Source organism: Amblyomma americanum, chromosome 6 (genome assembly GCF_052857255.1).
Source record: "Amblyomma americanum isolate KBUSLIRL-KWMA chromosome 6, ASM5285725v1, whole genome shotgun sequence".
NCBI lineage: Eukaryota > Metazoa > Arthropoda > Arachnida > Ixodida > Ixodidae > Amblyomma > Amblyomma americanum.
Window position 1 is genome coordinate 31,437,846 of NC_135502.1, and position 20,183 is coordinate 31,458,028.

A 20,183-nucleotide genomic window follows, 5' to 3' on the forward strand; every position below is an offset into this window, starting at 1 on the left:
GATAAAAACAAATGAGCATAAAATCTTTGCACCAAACACGTAGAGCTTAAATGATGAAGAAAAATTGCAACTTACCGTATATGTTGTGGTTTATCTCATCACCATGCAGAAAAAAAAAAATGCTTTAGTTTTCTATATTTGCTACAGCGGATTTCGGCCGTCCACACACTAATAAGAGTTTCAGTCTGCGTGATGTGTGGGGGCGATCCCAGCCAAGCGCATGCTCTACGATTCAACACATATATCTTCGGGCAGCTGCCCTCCAGCAGCAGATTTCAACAGGCGCACTAGGTCCCCGGAATATGGTATCAGGCCATAAATCAGTTCCTTATTGAACTGGCGCTCACCATCTCGCCGCATATTGCTTTAAAAAAATCACTGTCGGAAAACGTTGCTTCTATTTTTCCGTCTTTCACACCACGATGATATCTGAAGACATGAGGAAGCAGAGAACTTTAGTGTCTCGAAACCTTTTTTTCTTAACATGCCAACAAAAAAACAAGGTAATTTCTCGGGCTACAATTTTCGTTCACTAAATTTATGGCGCAATGGCTGAATGATCTGTACGTACCAATCCTAATTTCGTGAAGGCTAGCTTAGTAAATGAGGCTAAAGATCCAGACGGCTTTACAACGCGGCAGAGGAAGCCCAGTAAAGTGCGAGTACTTAAGCGAATGGACGTCGATGAAACGGCGTCAACTTGGGTTATAAATGGTGTGCAGGATTGTTGCGCTCAAGAGACATTTAATTTAGTCTTACATTTCTACGTTCTAAGAGAAGAATTTGCCAGGCCATTTGGGACATGACATAAAATTAGCAGCGCAACACACAACACATAAAACAAGGAAGACGCGCACACCAGCACTAACTGTCAACTGAAAAAAATTTATTGTAGCACAGCAACATATAGTTCAAGGGCCATGTCCACCGCATAAAAAAACAGATAAAAAAATGTTAAACCAAGCGGCACAATTCTTCACGTTGTCAATCGCGTAGTCTCAACTCTTTTCTTTTCAGTGTTACAGAAGGAGTGCTGGACAAGTTCTTTCTCTGCGATGAATTACATGCACTTCATATAATTCGCGCACAAGCTAACGCTTGCATCTTCTGAGAACCCTTTTTTGAGTTTGCAGCACACCTTCAGGTGAACGCGGGCTCAGGTAAGTTCCTCCGTGTGCCATCTTTGATATCGTTGCTGTGCTCTCTTAACCTATCAGGCACTGCCCAGTTTGTCCTATGTATGATGACCCACATGATAATGGCATTTCGTAGACGAGTTTTTTTTCGCATTCACAGAAAGCTTTTTGGTGTTTCGTTTCCCACTGTTCTTGCGGCGGTTCTTCTCTGTTTACTTTGTTGCAAACTTTTTCAAGCTGTTTAGGCGCAAAAAAAAAAAAAAACCCAGCCTTACATCGGCCCATTCCAAGGCCTTTTTCAGAGGATAACTCACTCCGTGCACATACGGGATCACAACTGTTTTTGCTTGAGCTTCTTGCTCCTGTGTCGTCGTGGCTGCTGGACGGAACTATTTTAACATCTTGTAGCGAACACTACAAAGTGTCTACAAGATCCCGGGAATTCTCCTATGTGCAGCCTGCGTAGTTGTCCCTTGAAACTTCCTTTGATGCAATGATTCGATGACCAATTTAAGGCGTTCTTCAAAGAACTTGTGGCTACTGCTCTTTTTACTAGCTTGGTATATGATGAAATGTTTGGCATGAGACCTTTCTTTGAGCGCGGACAGCGGCACCAACAGATGTGCCCTGGGCCTATGAACAAGCGCAAGTCCAAAAAGGAGATTTGCTTGTCTTCAGGTAATTCCTTCGCTAAAGTGAAGTCCTTAATATTCCTTGCGAATATATTGAAAAGGCGGTCTCAGCATCGCTCCGGAGTCCCAAATGAGACTCCTTGTAGAAAAAATAAATCGTCAACGTAACAAAACACGCTCAACGAGCTGCTGTATTCCAAGGCTTCTTTCAGTTTCCTGTCATAGCTGGCGGGTAGCAGGTCAAAAACACCTGTGGCGTTAGTTGCAAGAACTTCCTTGAAGTCTTGGGGCTCTATCAACGCTTTACCTTTATAACCTTCAAAGATGCGCTTTATGTTCAGGAAATTGAAGTGTGTCTAGGGCCGTACATGGCGCCGCCTGTTAGTGACCTGCTACCAGGCCGCGATTACAGAAAACTGAAAGAAGCCCTGGAAACCAGCAGCTCGTTGAGAGCGTTTTGTTATGTAGACAATTTTTTCCAAACTTTGCAACATGGTGAATAGCAACATGGTTTCGTCGCTAAAGCGGTGCGAAGAAAAACACCCAAAGGATTTCACTAAATGCGAAAATAAAGTTGTCTACGAAAAACCACATTCATGTGAGTCGTCATACATAGGACAGGAAGGACGGTGCTTGACAGGCTAAAAGATCACAACAAAGATATCAAAGATGGAGCAAAGAGGAACTTACTTGAACACGCTGTCATATGCAAGTGCCCTGCAAACTGACAAAAGCAAGGTTTCCAGAAGATGCAAGCATGAGCTTGTGCGCGAATTGTATGGAGCGCATGTAGTTAATCGCAGAGAAACAGCCTGCGTTAGCATTCCTCCTGTAACCCTGTAAAGAACATAGATTAGATTTCTTGACGGCTGAGAACATGAAGGATCTTGTTGCTTGGTTTAAAGCTTTTATCTGTTTTTTTTATGCTGTGTTCGTGGCCTTTGAGGAATTCATTGCTATTGATGCAATAAATTCCCTCCAGTTAACAGTCAACGCTGGTGAATGTCTTCGTTCTTCTATGTCGCGTCTGTTGCGCTGGTAATTGTATTCCTATGTTCTTGATGCTAGCTTGCGCTCTTTTGTCTTCTTGCGTCCGAGAGGCCTCGTTCCTCGCTTCCGGGAATGGTTGAACTTTGCATGGCGATGAGATGGCCATTTGAAAGGCGAGGTCTACGCACATCCGAAGCACGAACACAAGAACATCCACTAAAATAGCGTAAAACTAGCCTGTGAATCAAGAGCTTTTCTGTGATTTCCTAGCAGGTGCAAGAGATAAAAAATCTAATAGACAGTTTGTTTGGTCTTGCACATTCGATCGTTCTCGTGTTATGAGCAGTGGTGGAACTTCTCTCAGTTACTTATTCCAACTGTCGCGTGAGGGAAAAATCGCGGCCATCGCACTGCTGAGAATATTTTCTGATAATATTGAAACTAATGGCGTCGGTGTCGAGAACCCCTCGTCTATTACACCTCAACCGGTCTCGTTTGCCGCATGTTGAAGTGAATTCTTCGTGGGAGCACGATCACATTAGACATAGTTGTAAGCGTTTTTATTGACCTAGAAGAGGAAAAAAAAGCGACTGTTCTTTGCTGCATCGGCCGGGCATTGGGTGGATGTTGGAGCTAGAGGTCACTGCTGGCATGGTTGGACGCTTCATACTCCTGTCACACCGCCCGTTCAAATGACCATTAAATCGAGAATCTTCGAAATTCTCAATCGATGTTGAACTAGAAAAAGTTGTATCGCTGCTACGTGGCAAATCTCAATGTCTATTGAAATGGTTTTTGTGTCTTACGCCAAGCTTGTGTGGTACTCTAATCCCTACTTTCAGCTTTGAGCAAACAACAAAAATGCGTTTATAAATCTAAACTAAATGTTGAGATTAACTTTTGTTTTACTCAAAGGAGGTTTTTATTTTTTATTAAAGGCCAGTTGCGTTGTATTGAAAGACTGTCTTTTGTACGATTTGCTGTCCGTGTTTCGTAACGCTCTTGCAACGCTGATACCGCAGGCGTTTTTGTTTTCTGTGGTGAAAAGAATCAAATTAACGCGCTTTAAACCAGACTGGTACAATTTTTAAATGATTGCGCAAACTAATTTTTTATTGCTTGCATTAAAGTTCACCAGAATAATGTTTGTTCATGATTTTCTACAGTGAAAGTATCGTGCACGTATCGGCACCGCTCGAAGCAACGTTAGCAACATTGGGCAACACTCGAATTCCCTCAAAATATCGATAGATTTCCACCCTCTTGCGTTGAATCGATAGACCCGGTTGACTCAAACGCCCTTAAGACTGCTCGTGTAGCACCGCTCAATGGCCTTTGAGTCGATAGACTATCGTTTCGAGGACCTTCGAAATACCCGTGTGAGAGCGGTTTTTCTGACAGGATCTCCTTTTCCGGGCTGACATCGACTCTGACGAATTATAATAGCAATTTCTACATGCACTAAACGCTAACTTTTGTTAGCTTCGATAATATCCAGGCTATGTAAGAGCGGGGCCTACTGTGCCCAGGTGGGACGCTGAGTGTCGAGTCCCTCGCTTCAGCGTAGCTTTGACAGTTCCAGATCAAATGCTCAGCCGTGACGGGTGCTTTGCATGTTGCGCACATTCCGTCGTTAAAATCGCCTCGAATAACGTTAGCGAGGAAAGCACGTGTCCGCGTTTTACCGAGTACGAGCTGCTGAATTTCTGTCTTATGTCCTCGGTCAAGGCCGGTCGGCATGTGGAGAACAAGAAGGTACTCTGGCAGAGGGGTAATATCCTGACGGAAGTATAGGAGTATGATTAGTGGAAATGCTGCAGCTTGTACTGACGTGCTGCACTTGTGAAGTACTGAAATTTCTGTTCTTGTTTACTAACCGCAAGAGGGCGCCTCAGATCTTATGTAGCAACTACGCGGCCACATCAATACTCCCAACTTGCTAGGATCGTTGCGAGTGACGCCAATTGAGGAAGATATAATTTGAGAAGGTATTCAAAAGAAGGAAGTAAATGCTGCACGCACCGTCGATGCGGCACGGATAAAAGGAGGCTCGCTGGTTGGTTAGACCAATCCCCGTTCCTCTCTCGATTGCTCTAAGCGTACTACTAGTGTGTACCATTCCCCACCCTCCTCCCCTCCTGACCTGACCTAAAGCGATCACAACTTTATAGGCGATGCTTATATATTGTTCAAAGGAGTGTCTGCGATTTGCGGACTTCCATGCCATAGACGAGATACGTGATACGCGTTAGCAAACTCCGGAGCCAACCCTGGCACTAGCGTGTGCCTGGACCCCTTGATCAAAGCCGTCCAGCTTTCACAAAGTCGCCAGAGACAAACTGCTCGCACAGGGAACTGGTAAAAACTGTCACGGGTTCAACTCTTGTCGAGAGGCAGCCAGTGTCACAAGCAGTGTCACCCCCAGAGAATCGCGGCATGGGCGCAAGGGCCGACCTTCGCTCCAGTGAGCGGAGGCACGCGGTGACGTCCCTCTGCGACCGCATCTTGCGCAGAGACGGGCCGGGGGTTCTGTCGAGAGGAGGAGGAGGAGATCGCGACACCCGCGAGCACGGGAGGTGCGGCCGCACTTTTCCTGGCAAATTGAGCGAAGCCCCGGGCGCCGCGGCCAGCGCTCTCGATTCATTAGGAGCGAATGGGCGAGCGCGCCGTCACGCTGCCAACCTCCTTACGCGCAGCGCGTGGCGCACGACTCATGGCGAACTTGGCAAACGAGGGCCCGGCCAGAATGGGGACTTGCTTAATTAGCTAAAGACAACGGCTGCAGCTGACCATTGCAGTCAGTGGGAACGGTGGCCCGCTTCCTTGGAGATGAAGATGCGAGCTCGCGCTCTCTTGAAATTCAGTTTCGGAGAAGTTAATCTTGCCGGCTTCAGAGCAAAGGGAGAAACGGGCCGGCAAGAAAGCTGGTGCGCTGGGAAGTGTGCCGCTCCGGTAGCTCTTTACAGAGGGCTGGTGCCAGACGTTCGCTTATTTGAATACCGAGCGCAGCGGTGGGCACTCTTGTTACACGTATTCCAGCTGTATTGTCTTGCGGGGGTTACAGGAGGTTGCGCCTGCGTGCGTGCGTGCGTTCGTGCGTGTAGCTGCGTGTGTTCACTGTGACCCCAAGCAAGGTTTGCAAAGAGCTACCGAGTCGTCTCTCGTTTCTCTGCGTCTCTCTAGCGTCGCATATGGCTTCAGAGAAAGTCGAGCGGGTTGCATCTCTGTGTTTGAGACACTTTCTGCTTCATTCATTCAGTTTGCCCCGAAAGGAGCTCCACCCAGTAATGCTGAAAAGGAAAGCTTGTTGCAAGACAGATAGGCCCCATTACAGGGACCATGGTCAGTTGCCTTTTGTTTGCTTTAAAGCGTCTTACTTATACTTGTCTTGAAATGAATGAATGGATACCTATGCACTTGCAGCACTAAGAAAAATGGGCGGTTATATAAAACGGGGCGCGCCTAGCTTTGTTTCAGATGTTGATGAGGAACGTGATATAAAAGATGAGAGATAAGAAAAATACCCAAATATGAATTAACTTGTGCTGTAACATTTTTTGCGTCTAGGCAAGATTCTGTATTTAAACTTAAAATTATGTAAGTTAACATTTGAGTTATTTACATCGTATGCGGTACAGAGAATAGGCAGAGCATTGATAGACCCCTGTAACTAGTAGTTGGGTCCAGAGCGAAATATAATTGACATTCGGTACAAAGGCAGGTGCAATATTACTTTAGATGAATACAAAATATTACACGAAATTAATAACGGGTAAAAATCTTTTGTATAAAACATAAAAATATTTCTACCAATCCCGTAAATTACTAGACAGTAATGCACAAACCAAGCAAGAACACATGCACCCAATCAGTGGTTCATGTTTAATAAATATTATTTTAGGAATTATCTGAAAATATGTTTCTTTATGTCATTTGGTATTTGATTCAGTGTCTTGAATCCAACAAATTTGAACAGGCTTTTTCCATACACATTATGTGCATGTTTCAAATTGAAATTTCTAGGGGAAACACTTCTCGTAGAACGTGATGATAAGAATATAGACACCGGGAGGAAGAGGATGGTTGTGTTTCACAGTGCTATTTAAGAGAACGATTTTATGCTCACGCTACGGTCAAAAGTTCTGCTTGGTGTATTTGGTCTCGAATTGTTTATGATTATTAATGCCCGCTTTTTTATGCGCCTCATAGATCATTGCTGCTGACCAGACAGCAATGCCTTGAACCAATGAGCGCACGAGGTTGGTTGATCGCCGCTCTTCCAAAGGCCAAGATGAATCGAGAAGGGGACGCGTTAGGCCAACGTTGATCGGATGGTTGCTCGGTCCCCTCTGAAGTGGCGTGTGAAAATGCTGTGGTGCTTTATATAAGTAGCTGTCGACGGTATCACAAAGGCGACGCTTGTCCAGTCACCAGACGATTAAAATCTGGAATGCCACATGTAGAACTAAAGAGTGCGGCAACCCGTCTGATCAGCAGCACCAGCTCGATCCTACGTGGGTCCAAGGGTGCCGATTGCCTGTATGAAGAAGGAAGGGGAGGCGTTAGGTCATCGTTGATCGGATGGTTGCTCGGTGCAGTCTAAACTAACTAAGATGTAATTAATAAAAACAGAATATTGAACTGATGAACGACTGCTTTTAGTGACCAAAGAGTGAGTCATATATCTGTGTTTCGAATCGGGGTATCGTTCTTACATTGCGTTCTGTGCGCTGGTTCTGTACGGGGTTAGTTTCAGGGTAGCCCGAATCCCGCGTTGAGATATAATAAACATTACTGTCAAGCGTGCTACAGTTTTCAGCTGATTAGGAGGCAGGGCATACGAAAAATTAGGTTCGTTTCACCACAATCTGCGTCTTTAATGAATTGAGTTCATCAAGTGAACATGTCCAGGGAGGTGCTGAACATGAGTGGTGCTAAGAGTGGGATTAGAATTAGAAAGGAAATAATACACTATTACTTATTCTTACACTCCTTTCATGGAGTTTAAGCTGAGTATAAGTTCTATTTTAAAGTATATAATTGGCAGCAGCTAATACCAACAAATGATGAGGTACGAATGATCTGCACCAGCAATTTTATGTTACCAATGGCGGAAGCAATGTTGGGGCATTACAATGCGAATTACATTTACCTTATCAGCATCGTATTTTGAAAAGTGCGTTCTGAAAAGGCTTCAAGTTACGATAAAAAAAGTTCGGCGAGCAATTTAGAGGAAAATAGTAGGCGTGACGTCAAGAGGCAAAGGCATTGGTGTAGATCAGTGAGTTGAGCATATGCTGGAGTAAAATTAGACGAAAATAACAATGTTATTCGGGTGCGTGGGGTTTAACGTCCTAAAGCTGCACATGTGTAGGAGGGAAGCCTCCGTGGAGTGCTCCTGATTAATTTCTACCACCCGGGGTTTTTAACGGAACAGCCTACCGCTGGAGGTGAGTATAAAAATATTGGCATGTTCTGGTAGATCTTGCCCTTTGGTTGTAATAAACAAGGAAAATTAGGGGTCACCAGTAAAAGTTTTTTCCAGCATTAGAAATAGGTTGGTCGTTATGATGATGATGATGATGATGATGATGCTGATTGAAAACTTGCCTGAAACACGAAGCAACATGAAGAAGAAACGCTTATTCTACCCCTGCCAATGCTACAACACTATACCTACAATGTACGTTTTTTATTGAACAGGGAGTACTAAGACTTGTTTGACACCACCCAAATTTCCGTCTTTCTTGAGAGACAAAAGCGCCAAATGATGAATGATGATTCGGACCGAAAGAGAGAAAGAGGAAACAAAGGAACAAAGACAAAAGATAGACGGGGCGGACAAGAGACTCGTGCCACGCCACAAAGAGCAACCATCTGCGCAACGCATGCGGAGAACCCCGAAGTCCGCTGAGACTGCTGGGAACGGGATAGAGGCCGGTCCGTCTTTTATTTCCATTCGTCCTTTTCGGGGTCGCTACCGAGGCGAAAACAATAAAGTGTGAACAACTTTCTTGCTTCTTTTTCGTTGCGAGCACTTTCCGAATGTCACGTCACCGTTTCGAATTCCTTCTTCTTCTTGTTTATATGACACTGGGAACCGTGAAAGCAAACACTCCGCCGTCTGACTCGCTCAACGAAAGGCAGGATGTGCGCACGCAACGCACGGGCCTCCTACCCCGCGAGCCTCGCCCCATTTCCTCTCTTGTTTTCCGCTCCACATTTCGGGCTTCCCAATTTTCCAGTTTCCATCTCCTGTGGCGCTTCCCAACCATTTCCGAACTCATTGCCAGTGCCGAATTGGTTGACGCCGGGGTCACGCTTTTCTGCCTCTGCCGGCACGCCCAAATAAAGCATGCCAGAGGCAAAGAGTTCGCGCCCATTTTCGGGTTCGATCTAACGCACACTCGCACGCCGCAGACATCGGCCATTCGCGTCTCGGCAGCAGCCCCTTTGCACACCTCCTCTCCACTTCCTTCCCCTTTTTTATTTGCTGAAAGGCAGACGCGAAGAATAGTAGAAAACGGGTAAAAAGTTACTTTGCTTATTTTTTTTTTGCGGACGAAGCAGCCGTTTGTTAGGTCAATCTCGCTTTAAGACTTTACCGCACACTTCTTATGCGATCTTGTGCATTCTTTGTAGATAAAACAAAAGTTGCTTTTTTGGCCGGACACTTTATATACTCTTTACTGGTCTTTACTACGCATAACCCTTTTGCTTAGGCAGGCATAGTTTGCGCTGTTGCAAAAAGAAACGTTTAATTGAAGAGCGTGTGGACTGCAAACTTTTATTGAGTAAACTAGCGATAAAGTTGTTTATCACAAAAAGTGGTGTGTTAACGAGGCCGCACTTTCGTAGGTTAAAGAGATATGTGCCGATGAATTTCTTCTAATATTCCTGGTAGTTTAGTTCGCCATAGATGTAATTTAGTTAACAACGACCAAAGTTGGATGACCTTTCAAGGGCTAGTAGTTATAAATGCCGGGATTAGAAACTTTCAGCAGCTGGAATTCTAACCACAACTACGTAACTGGCCCAGTGGACTTTATTCTTTGGAGGACTAAGCATGACAGGAATTTCTAAGAAAAGTTAATGAGCTGCGGTGAGTTCCGATGAAGATTTAAAGCTATATCCCTTTACCGAAAGTTGCAACAGAGAAGAAATGGACCTCATAGTTCGAGCTCTTATTCTCTCCTGATTTTAGAGGTGTCGCTTCGTCAATGAAATATACCCAGTACTTATGTGGTTATATGATAGCAGTGCGATGATATCTTATCTCGCATCACTGACGAGTGGCACCCGACAAGCCCATATGGAACAATCTATCCCATACGACATGGCGCATCATTTCAATGATAGCGACGGTGAGAACTGTAGTCACAGCGAGATAATTCAATGGCATGACCATCGAAGTTGTTCGCACATGAAAAAAGTTTGTCATCTGTCTAAGGCTTGGCTGATTTTTTCCACAATTGTCATATGTGAACAGCCGTCGGCCACTTTTGTAAGCTGCAAGAGGCTTCACACATAATTTCCTGCTTGCATAATATAGAACACGGTCTACGAAGCTTGGATTAGCATGATTATTCATAATTTGTGCATGCGTTGTTCTCACTTTTGTACGTACCTAATAAAGCCTTCTTTTCGTACTGGTGTTTCATCATGAGCTAATCACGCGCGCAACCTGTACACATTTCTTTTTGTGCAAATAGTCTGTGTATATTACTTGTCCCCTATCCTTTCTTCCTGTCCCCTCGCCTCTTTCATTTTATTTCTCCATTCTGCCTGCTATCTTTCATTTCCGCTGCCCCAGCTCTCGTGATTCAGTATCGATGGCAGTATCGATGGAGAGACATGGAAGAGGCTTTTGCTGTGCAGTGGGCGTAGTCAGGCTGATGATGTTGAAATTGATGACTACTATTACTACTACTACTACTACTACTACTACTACTACTACTACTACTACTACTACTACAACTACTACTACTACTACTACTACTGCTACTGCTACAGCTACTGCTGCTACTACTGTTACTGCTACTACGGCTACTGCTGCTACTGCTGCTACTGCTACTGGTACTACTGCTACTACTGCTACTGCTACTACTGCTACTACTACTACTACTACTACTACTACTACTACTACTACTACTACTACTACTACTACTACTACTACTACTACTACTACTACTACTACTACTACTACTACTACTACTACAAGCAACTGGAGTCGCAGGGCAGGAACTCAGCCATAAAACAAGCACTGAGAGAATTCCCTCCTTCCCTCCTCCTCCTCCTCACTGATGAAAAAGTGCAAAACAATTTACGTGAAATGTATCGGCGGGAAGCCAGACAGAGGCGGAAGCTCGCACTCAAAGGAAAACTGCAGAATTAAAAGTTGAAGCACTTGAAAGGGAGCAGCACTCTGCAAGTACTCATTGGAAGAGTCACGAAATAAATCGAATGGCTCGAACGCTAAGGTTTAACGACCTCTTTCTTTTCCAGAAGCCCGAAGACGGCTGCTCCGGGGCCACTTTCGAGCTCCGCGCGAGCTGCAACTCGGAAGCGCGGAAACGGGGCCCGCAGCGCTCACTTGATAAGTATCCCCCGTTCTTTTGACGCAAGGGCGAAATGACGTTTGCATTCTCTTCGCATCTTTGTGTTCGCTTTCCTTCTCCGCCCGCAGCAGTTCCGCGTATAAATCTCTCGGCTCATTCGATGCTTTTCTTAATGGTTATTCGAAGCAATAGTTCAGTGCAGTCATTTATTTCGGTTTCCTTTTCTTCTTCCTCTGTTCTTTTTTTTTTCTGCGTTTTACCGCCGCTGCTTATGGATCGATTTACAGTCATCTTCCAGCGTCGCGTCGCGTTGCGTGGGTCTTTTCATTATTCACTCCCAGAGAATTGACGGAAGGCAGCCCGTTTCTTCAGCCGCCTCCTCTCTTGAAGTTGGCGCTCACGTAGGCGCTCTTGTGCTTGCGTCATTTGACAAAGAAGGCGGAAGTGGTGGTGTTGGTGGCCTTGGTAAATTGTTGGGAGAAGAACAGAGAGGAGTGAGTCGGGAGGAGGGGTGAGGGAGTCTTGGAGTGGAGGGGTGCCGAGGCGTTACTCGGAAAGCGGGCTCCGGAGATGGGACACGTGCGGTGCATTGATCACGCTCATGCAGTGTTGGGCTGCGTGGCAGCAATTCATTCAGCCTTCGAACGCAGCAGGTTGCTCGGAGCTCAATCATGGCAGCGCCCCGCCGTACAGTGACGACACAACGCGAAGGCCTCGGCGAGTAGGATGCAGCTGGCTCCTTCGCGGAAGAGAGGGCTCCTAAGAAAGGAACCTGCAGCGCTTTCTCTGGCGTGGAAAGAACGAGTTTCGTTCGAACGGTGAGCTGATCGATAAAAAGATATTAGGCGTTTGGTGCGCTGGAAGAAAATAATCGTGTAATGTCGCGTAAACGATGCGCGGGCGGCTCCCGAAAATTGGAGTTTTTTGTGTGTTGTGTTTGGTTTTTATGTACGCGAGCGTTTCCATTATCCGCATCCACGTAGCAATGGTCGAATATCAAGAAAAATGCGCGTGAAGCAAGAGATGACACGTTTCAGTTATTTTTCTCGCAACCTACTAAATAAAAAGAAAAAAAAGAATCGCGTCAGGAAAATTTACTCGGAAAATTTTTTCTTCTGTGGTGCTCTCTTAACAGTAGAGCGATTTTTAGCTGTTTCTTTGTTTCTGATAATATCTGATTGTGCTGCCTCAGCAAATTTTTTTCGCTTCAGCTCATTTACACGTATAGTCACATAATGGGTGTAGTTAAATAGAAAGGAGCATTTTTCAGACACGTTACCTAAAAAAAATTGTAGCAATAAAGTTCGGAGCAGTCCGGTGTTGTGGTGCTATTAGTATGAACAAAAGCTGTCGAGTAAACTCATCATTCCATAGCCGCGTTTTACGCAGGCTGTTGATGCTTCCTTTCACGATTCTTGTTTCATCATCGAGCGGTCTAGTTCAAACGATGACTAACCTCGGCCACTTTTGCGAGTGTGACCAGCCAACAATGAACAAGAATCTGCGTTGAAATGGCGTGTGCACACGTTTCAAGTCGTAAGATCAGAAACTCTTCGTTTAAGTTTATGCCACGCGTTAAAACCAAAGCGTCATCACAGAGCAGTCTGCGTGAAGTTTAGCGCACTATACTGTCGTTGATCACGCATCTGTAGTTTCCACGCTGCTGTAGCGACCTTGAGGGACAGGCGTAAGTATGTCTTGAGAAGGTGAAACGTCTTGCTTATAGGTGTAAGGAAATCAAGAGAGCTTACTACAATAAGGATGCAAGAATTCTTTATCCCGATTACACACCAATGGCTTTGCATTCGTTAAGTTGATCCTTTCTCGGCGCATCTAGTACTAGAAGTAGCCGTTTTCTCGAAACGTGCTTTCTCCAGTCATGCCCACTTTCTTGGTACTAACTTGTCGAACTATCGTGAGCTACGTTTAATGCGAGATACTAAAATCCTAACCGAAAAAGAAATGTCATTGGTGACAAAAAATCCGCCCATTCGCTGATAAAAAATTTTCTCATTGGCTGCAGAGAACTTACGTCGTCACCATATGGGACAAATTCCATTGGCTGGAGGGAAGTGGCGTCAGTAGAGCGGATAATTCTCATTGGATGAAGGGAAATGAATTTACTAGACCGGTCGTGAAGTCATCTCTTGTAAAAGCATAAAGAGCTTTTACTGCTATGGCATTGCCAACGCTTAAAATAAAGAGGTTTTCCTGTAAATTTTTAAACTTTCCTGAACCCTCAGCATATTTTATGCTGTGCAGTGTCTTCGTGCCAAGTTCACTTAAGATTGGTGCCATTGTGCATTCTGCATTAACATGTCGCCAGTGAAGGCTTTCGATGCGAAAAGCTCGCTGTCACCGCCTCTACAAACAGTTGTTTACATTTCAAGGCGTGTTCTGCTCGTCTGTCATTCTTTTTTTTCCACTGGTGTCGGTTCAATTGAAAAGAAAGGGGTAGCCTCAGGTTTCGAGTCTACTTTCATTATTTTTGCATTTTTCGCGCACAAAACAAATAATGCTAGCAGGAAGGAAGAGCTTGTCGAGTTATGTGTTGTCGAATACATTCCTTGAAGCTTGCTCCCTATGTATTAGAAGAAAAAATTGCATACTCGTATTAAACAAAGTATACCCGGTACACATGCTGTTCACCACCGTTGAAAATACTAAGAAACGCGCTGCTAGAGGAGCACCTCGGCTCCCGCAGGATTTCTGTCATCTCCGCTGTAAGATTCTTTCCGATGCTGTGCAGCCCCGTGAAGACTGCTTAATCCAGGAATTTCAGACGTTACGCCACGTTAAAAAGGACAACGCTCGTCAATGTTATCCAAAAAACGAGTAAAAGAAACGCCAAGTATAAAGAAATGACCAAGTTGAGTCTTTCCTTGCGTATTGCAAAAAATACCCGAGCTGGAAAGCGTGGCTGGCGTAAAGGGACGGATGTTTTAGTTGAAGGGAATGTAAATACTCGAATCCGCAGCAGTTTTCGGGGAAGCTTTCACTTTCCACGACACTGGTCTAGAGCTCAGATTTGCGTTGTGAGATGATATAAAGTCAGAAGCTTGGTAACACGTACTCAGCAAAGCAACGCTCATCCTATCGTAAATAAGAGTAATCAAGCTTCACTGCCGCTGCTATCTAAAGGTGCTCCAGAAGCGTGGTTTCTTTATATTTAGTCTGCTTATCATTGTATTATATTTCAGGCTGCTTCGGCCTGAGACGGGTGTCACAGGTACGGTAATATGAAATGCGTTACCTGGCTCACGACGATAACGAGGTGTCATAGCATGTCGTTTTCGTGCGGCTTTGATCTTGCTTGCAAGACGCATTTTTGTGGCTGTAAACTTCAGCTCTGGCCGAGGGCGGCTATGAGTAGCGACTTGTTTGCAAGAAAGTCCTCGCACTTGTTAAGGTTTTGTCTGTAGCATGCTACGTCAAGCATGCAGGTGGTTGAAACAGGAGAGCTACAAACAGCCGCCTTAAATCGTCTTGTAGCGAAGCTTATTCCGGAGACATTTGACGGCCAGCGGCGCTGCGCACCGCTCTGTTATAAAAGGACCGCACGCACGCACACACGAACACACGCACGCACGCACGCACTTTCGCAGACAGTTACAGCAGCAGTTACAACGAAAAAATTGAAAATTGGAGTTTGCGGAAAGGAAATTGCGCAGTATCTGTCTCACATATTGGCGGACACCTGAACCGCGCAGTAAGGGAAGGGATAAAGGAGGGACTAACCGCCGTATTCCCAAACGGGCCTTAGCTTTACCTTACTTCACCCGAGAGGCGACTTTCGCAAAGCTCACGGAAAGTGGGAGGTACGGGAAAGGTCAAGCCGCGTTTCAGAAATCTACCTTAACGGCATCCTTACAGAAAGCGCCCTTACCCGCGGAAGTAAGAGGCATGGTAGCGAAGCTAAAAAAAAATATTAAAGCTTCCGTCATTAGTGCATGCACTTATAACTTTTTTTCTATCCTATATAAAGTAGTTAAACAAATACGGGAGCTATAATACACATTCATTAGGCAAAAATTAGGTAGTCTGGCTCTAATTTTCACGCACGTTTCTTTTTGGTCTAGCCACAACGATAGGTAGCCGTCAGTATAAGAAGCTTTGTTGAGTCGACGTCGGCACGTCGGTTTTTGGTTATTTTCTTGTGCCTCGTGTGTTGTGCGTGTGCCTCATGTGTTGTGCTTGTGCGCTTATGCTTCTTGGTTGTGTGCGCGTTCTTTAATTAGTAAATCAAGAATTTGAGTTTTCTGTATCTATTATATTGTATCTGTATCTATTATATTGAATTTGACTGTCTATTTATTTGCTTGAAACAAGTGCAAATGGAGCAAAAAAAGAAAGAACAACGTTTACAGAGAGCGAGCGCCGCGTCGTGACGGATTTGGTAAACATGCATTAGTCTGTAATCGAATGCTAAAAGAGCGACGGGGACTCCCTGGGGAAAAAGAAGAATATCTGGAAAGTTTTCACGCAACAGTACAATTGCCGCACCGACGTTCGGCCCCGCACTGAAGCCCAGCTGCGCAAATGCTGGAACAACTTAAAAGAAAAGTGTCGAAGAGCGAAGGCAGCAGACATGAAAGGAATTTTCGGCACAAGTGAGGTCTGGTTTCATTATTTTGCTTGGTAAAAAAAAGCAATTGCTTGCTTTCCACCTCCATCATCGCATTTAATTTTGTAATCCTTTGTGCTTTCTGCGAAGCAGTTTTCCGCAACACGGATGGCGACGCGAAAACGATGCCAAGGAACAACAGAAGCACTCATGTTGTTTATTTTCTGGTCCCGTTATGTCGTTTATTTTCTGGCTTCGTTCTTGCTTCGTTTCGCTAAGGTCGTAGTTTTCATGTGACGTTTGCCTCGTTTGTAGGCGCTCAAAAATTAAAGAATTTGCAGTAATATAATTGCCTTATTTCAGTGCCCTTTCTCACGGGGAGGCGCGCCACCACCGAGCCAGCTGGACGACGAGTTCAGCCGCGTTGGAGACGTGGCGTCCTATATGGGAACGAGGGTGTATAACCCATCTGACAGTGACAGCAGCCGCTACAGCAACACCGGGCCTTAGCAATGCACTCCGACCGCTAACGCACTGCTGGAGGCGACGCAGTCCAAGCCACAGGCGGAGGCTGATGGTATGATTCTTGCTTTTGTACTTTTAAATATATATTCGATTATACGTACCGGCGTGAAAGCGAGGCAACGATTTAGGGCATGTGTGTATTGGAAATATAGCTCATAATAAATCTGTGAATTTTTAAAATCATTTCTCACAAACGCTGATTGTAAATAAAACGTGTCAATTCGGTGAAGGGTTATTCTGCTGTGTCAGTCACGCACCTGCAACACAAATTAAACTGCAAGCATGGGATGCGCAGGGGTCATGTTATTGAATCAGAAGGTAGGAATAAAAATTGCTGTCACACTTGCTTAGCCGGCACCAACTTATTATCCATCATCCAATAAATGAGAGCATATGACTGCATAGTTGAAATTCCTGCACAGTGAGCAGAAACAAGATAAGCCCTGCATATTGCAAAGGATTTTAACCTCAGCATGGGCCATGGCTTTTTTCCTTAACCTTTGAAAAGACAAACTCCAGCATGCCTTGTTCAGGCGGCCTTCTACTTGGTGTTATCCAGAGCGTGGAAGTTATGGAATGAACGACTGAAGATGGGATCTTGCAGCATCATTGGCACTGACAAAGAAAAGGCAGAACAACAGGAACAAGCAGTTTCCAATTTGTTGCAGATATTTTGGAATTATGTTGCCCAGTGCAAATTACCTGCCGTAGTAATCTGTGCTTACCTCTGGTTTGCGGAGTCAGGGGATAGTGTTACTGTAGATAGATAGATAGATAAAGAGGAGGAGGGAAAGACAGGGATGTTAACCAGAAAGGGGTTCCGGTTGGCTATCCTGCACTGGGGAAGATGGATTAGGGGACTAAAAGGAGGAAGAGAGAAGGGAAAAAGGCATAACACACACACGCACAACGCTGTCACAATTTGTCACTCAATCCAGTCGCTCTCAAGTAGGCAAAGAGTGACTTGTATGCCTTGAGTTCAGTCGACTGCTGTGGCCACGGACCGAGGTAATATCACAAAGTGCTGTGCAGAATGAATGCTAGCTGCGTGCTTTGCAAATATCAGCATTCCCAGTCTGTACAGGTTCATCTATGTACTCTACCAGTCTGATTCCGCCGACGCTTGTGTTGTCATAAGCAGCTGTCTAGCTTTGCCTAAATTTTTTCTCTACATACTACTGAAGATGACAAAAGGAAACATACCACCAGATGTTTCTTGTTTCCATCTTCTCTTTTGTTTCCTACCTTTTGTAAGCCTGTGTAACTTTTCCTGGCATGGAATTATTTTGAAACTGCCAAATAGTTGATTATGGATGCTAACATACAGCTGCTGCTACCTTACGGGGAACATGACTGCTGTTCTCTGTGCCTATGGCTACACATTATGAATGCGACATTCTCATGCACAGTATATAAGCTGGCGTATTTGTGGCATTATTATGCTGTACACACTACTACATCTCTGCTTGAATGGTAGTGTGATATTGCATTGTTCTGAGCACAAGACCAACTGAGAGTTTAATGAAACATGTTTAATTTACGAACAATTCTTCATAGTTCGACTTCCCATGGAGTAGACCAACGGAAAGCAGTCAAGCGACTGAAAGTGGCGAGGGTGCTGAAGTTGCCGAGGTTGCCCCCCAGATGACCAGGAGGCCTACAGTAGCTAGGAACTGCACGAGCAACAGTGCAGCGATGGAGAGCGCAATGCGCCGACGCTGGCCATCACCTTCGAAGCCATTCTTGCTGCTCCACAGCCGGCTGGATATCAGCCACGCAAGGCTGCGCCTGCCCCAAAAGAATCCCTGCTTGCCACAGAGCTAAGTTACCGTATTTAAGCTCTGTGGCAGCAGAGAACAAGAGCAAAACAAAAGAACATGTGCTCAGATTGAAACAGATATCTGTGTATATAAAAGCAGGGCATGAGCTGCACATGAAGAATGCAGAGGAGTTACATGCACTCCAGAGTGCGAACAAAAAGGCTAAAATGCACCGTTTGCAGCTGAAAATTGCTGCATTGAAGAAAGAACTGAACAAAGAGTAAAAATAAACAAATTGTTTCTTGAAGGAGCAAGACACGTTCATTCATATTACCTAATTTTGTGTAAATTGGTGCCGAATGATGCTTCCCCTGGCTCTTAACCCACTTTGCGAGTCCAGAGGCAATGGTTGCAGCTGTGGTTGAGGCTGTGGCTGCGATAGTTGCATGTTATTGTGTGCAACAGAGCAGGAGGCATTTCTCTGTAGCACGATGGCGGTCAAAATTCTGCAGTGCAGCACAAGCTGTTATTACGACTGCAGATATTCTGATGTTGATTTGAAGCTTCATGTCTAGGCACGGGAATCTCCTCTTCCATATTCCAAATGCCCTCTCCACAGTATTTTTCGTCTTGATCGGTGCCTTGTTGTATCTAAATGAAAACAAACGTTCCATATGTTGAGAGCACCTCTTATGTTATTGTGAGGTGATATACTCTGCCAAATAGCTTCTGCTTACCGGTACTCTGGGCTGCCTCTCTGTCCTGATTCCCTCAGGGGTGTCATGAGGTAAGGCCGGCACGCATACCCCATGTCGCCGAGAAGAACCCCTGGGATGGTTCCTTTTTCGTAGCGGAACCTTGCACGGCTGCTGTCAAATATACGGCTGTCAGCTCGCCACCACATCAAAAAACTCCATCTGAGGGCCAGTTTTTGTCCGCAGAAATTATGCGAAGAAACAGTGTCACAAACTAAAATTACACACAGCGATTCCTTTCCATTGAATTATATTGCAGCGACATTGAGCAGATGTGCAATTTGCGCATAGCGTTCTCTGAACAGCTCTCTACTTTATGCCGTGTACACCCAATTTACTTAGCGTTTACTTTCTCATAATACCTTCTTGTCGCTGTATAAGCTCAGCAATGACAGATTAACATAATGCATAATTCATGATCAGTCAATGAGTAGCTGAGAAAATGAAAAAGGTGATGCGTGTTACATGACCTAATAAAGCGATGTGTAGATATGGGTTCTTGGTTGTGCCGGCAGCGAGCCTCGGAGTTTGTGTAAATGTGAAGAGGCTAGCCCCAATTAGCACTGTCAGTGGATGGCCTTTGTACTATCTACTTACTAGCATGCGACTTCTGCCCAACAAAATATGATTTTCATATTTACTCGCACGTGACTGCTGACCAGAAAATTATGATTTTAGCAAGCATTTATTTTTGACGCACAAGCACAATTCACTTGTTAAACCACTTTACTCAATCATTTTGTGAACACAAAAGTGAGGGTTGCAAAATATTGGAGCATTTTCTTTCTATTATGCCTTGAATGAGCAGTTACGTGGCAGACCTTGTATTACAGCTTCACAGCACTGCTTTGTTTATACTCAATTATGATAAGGGAGAACAGAATTGATAATTATTTCAGTTATGCGCAGTTTTGCTATCTCTGTTGCATTTCTCTGTAGCCTCCCCTCCCCTTCCTTTCTTCCCCCCCGATTAAAATAAAGAAACCGGCCAAGACGAACGGTAAAAATTACATACTGGACATGAACTAAACAAATATGACCGCAGCTTTAAAGTTTTTCTTGCCTGCACATTGAAGGAGAAATACCCTTTCTGATTCCGGAACCCTTCGGCGTTTTCTCCTCTCGGGCTTTTCATCCGCACATGAGTGCAGTCAGTGCATCCGGTGACGCCGGGAAACTGAGCGATGCCATGAAAGACGTGCGTCACTTTGTGCATATCTCCGGCTTCAGCAAAAGTCACCATTGCCGTAAACAACGTTTCTG

The 20,183-nt window shown here is 44.9% G+C and overlaps 1 protein-coding gene across 1 annotated transcript; it reads left to right on the plus strand.

Moving 5' to 3' along the window:
* Positions 1-11,838: 11,838 nt before the first annotated feature.
* On the plus strand, positions 11,839-18,340 carry LOC144094636 (uncharacterized). The gene is made up of 3 exons (XM_077628559.1): positions 11,839-12,134; positions 16,244-16,457; positions 17,963-18,340. The coding sequence occupies exons 1-3, from the start codon at positions 12,043-12,045 to the stop codon at positions 18,227-18,229; spliced, it is 573 nt and encodes a 190-aa protein (XP_077484685.1). The 5' UTR covers positions 11,839-12,042; the 3' UTR covers positions 18,230-18,340.
* Positions 18,341-20,183: the final 1,843 nt, after the last annotated feature.

Coding starts and splice junctions, on each gene's coding strand:
- LOC144094636 (XM_077628559.1), top strand. CDS start 12,043: ATGCAGCTGGCTCCTTCGCGGAAGAGAGGGCTCCTAAGAAAGGAACCT. Junction 12,135..16,243: donor GAACGAGTTTCGTTCGAACG/GTGAGCTGATCG, acceptor GCCTTATTTCAG/TGCCCTTTCTCACGGGGAGG. Junction 16,458..17,962: donor GCCACAGGCGGAGGCTGATG/GTATGATTCTTG, acceptor AATTCTTCATAG/TTCGACTTCCCATGGAGTAG.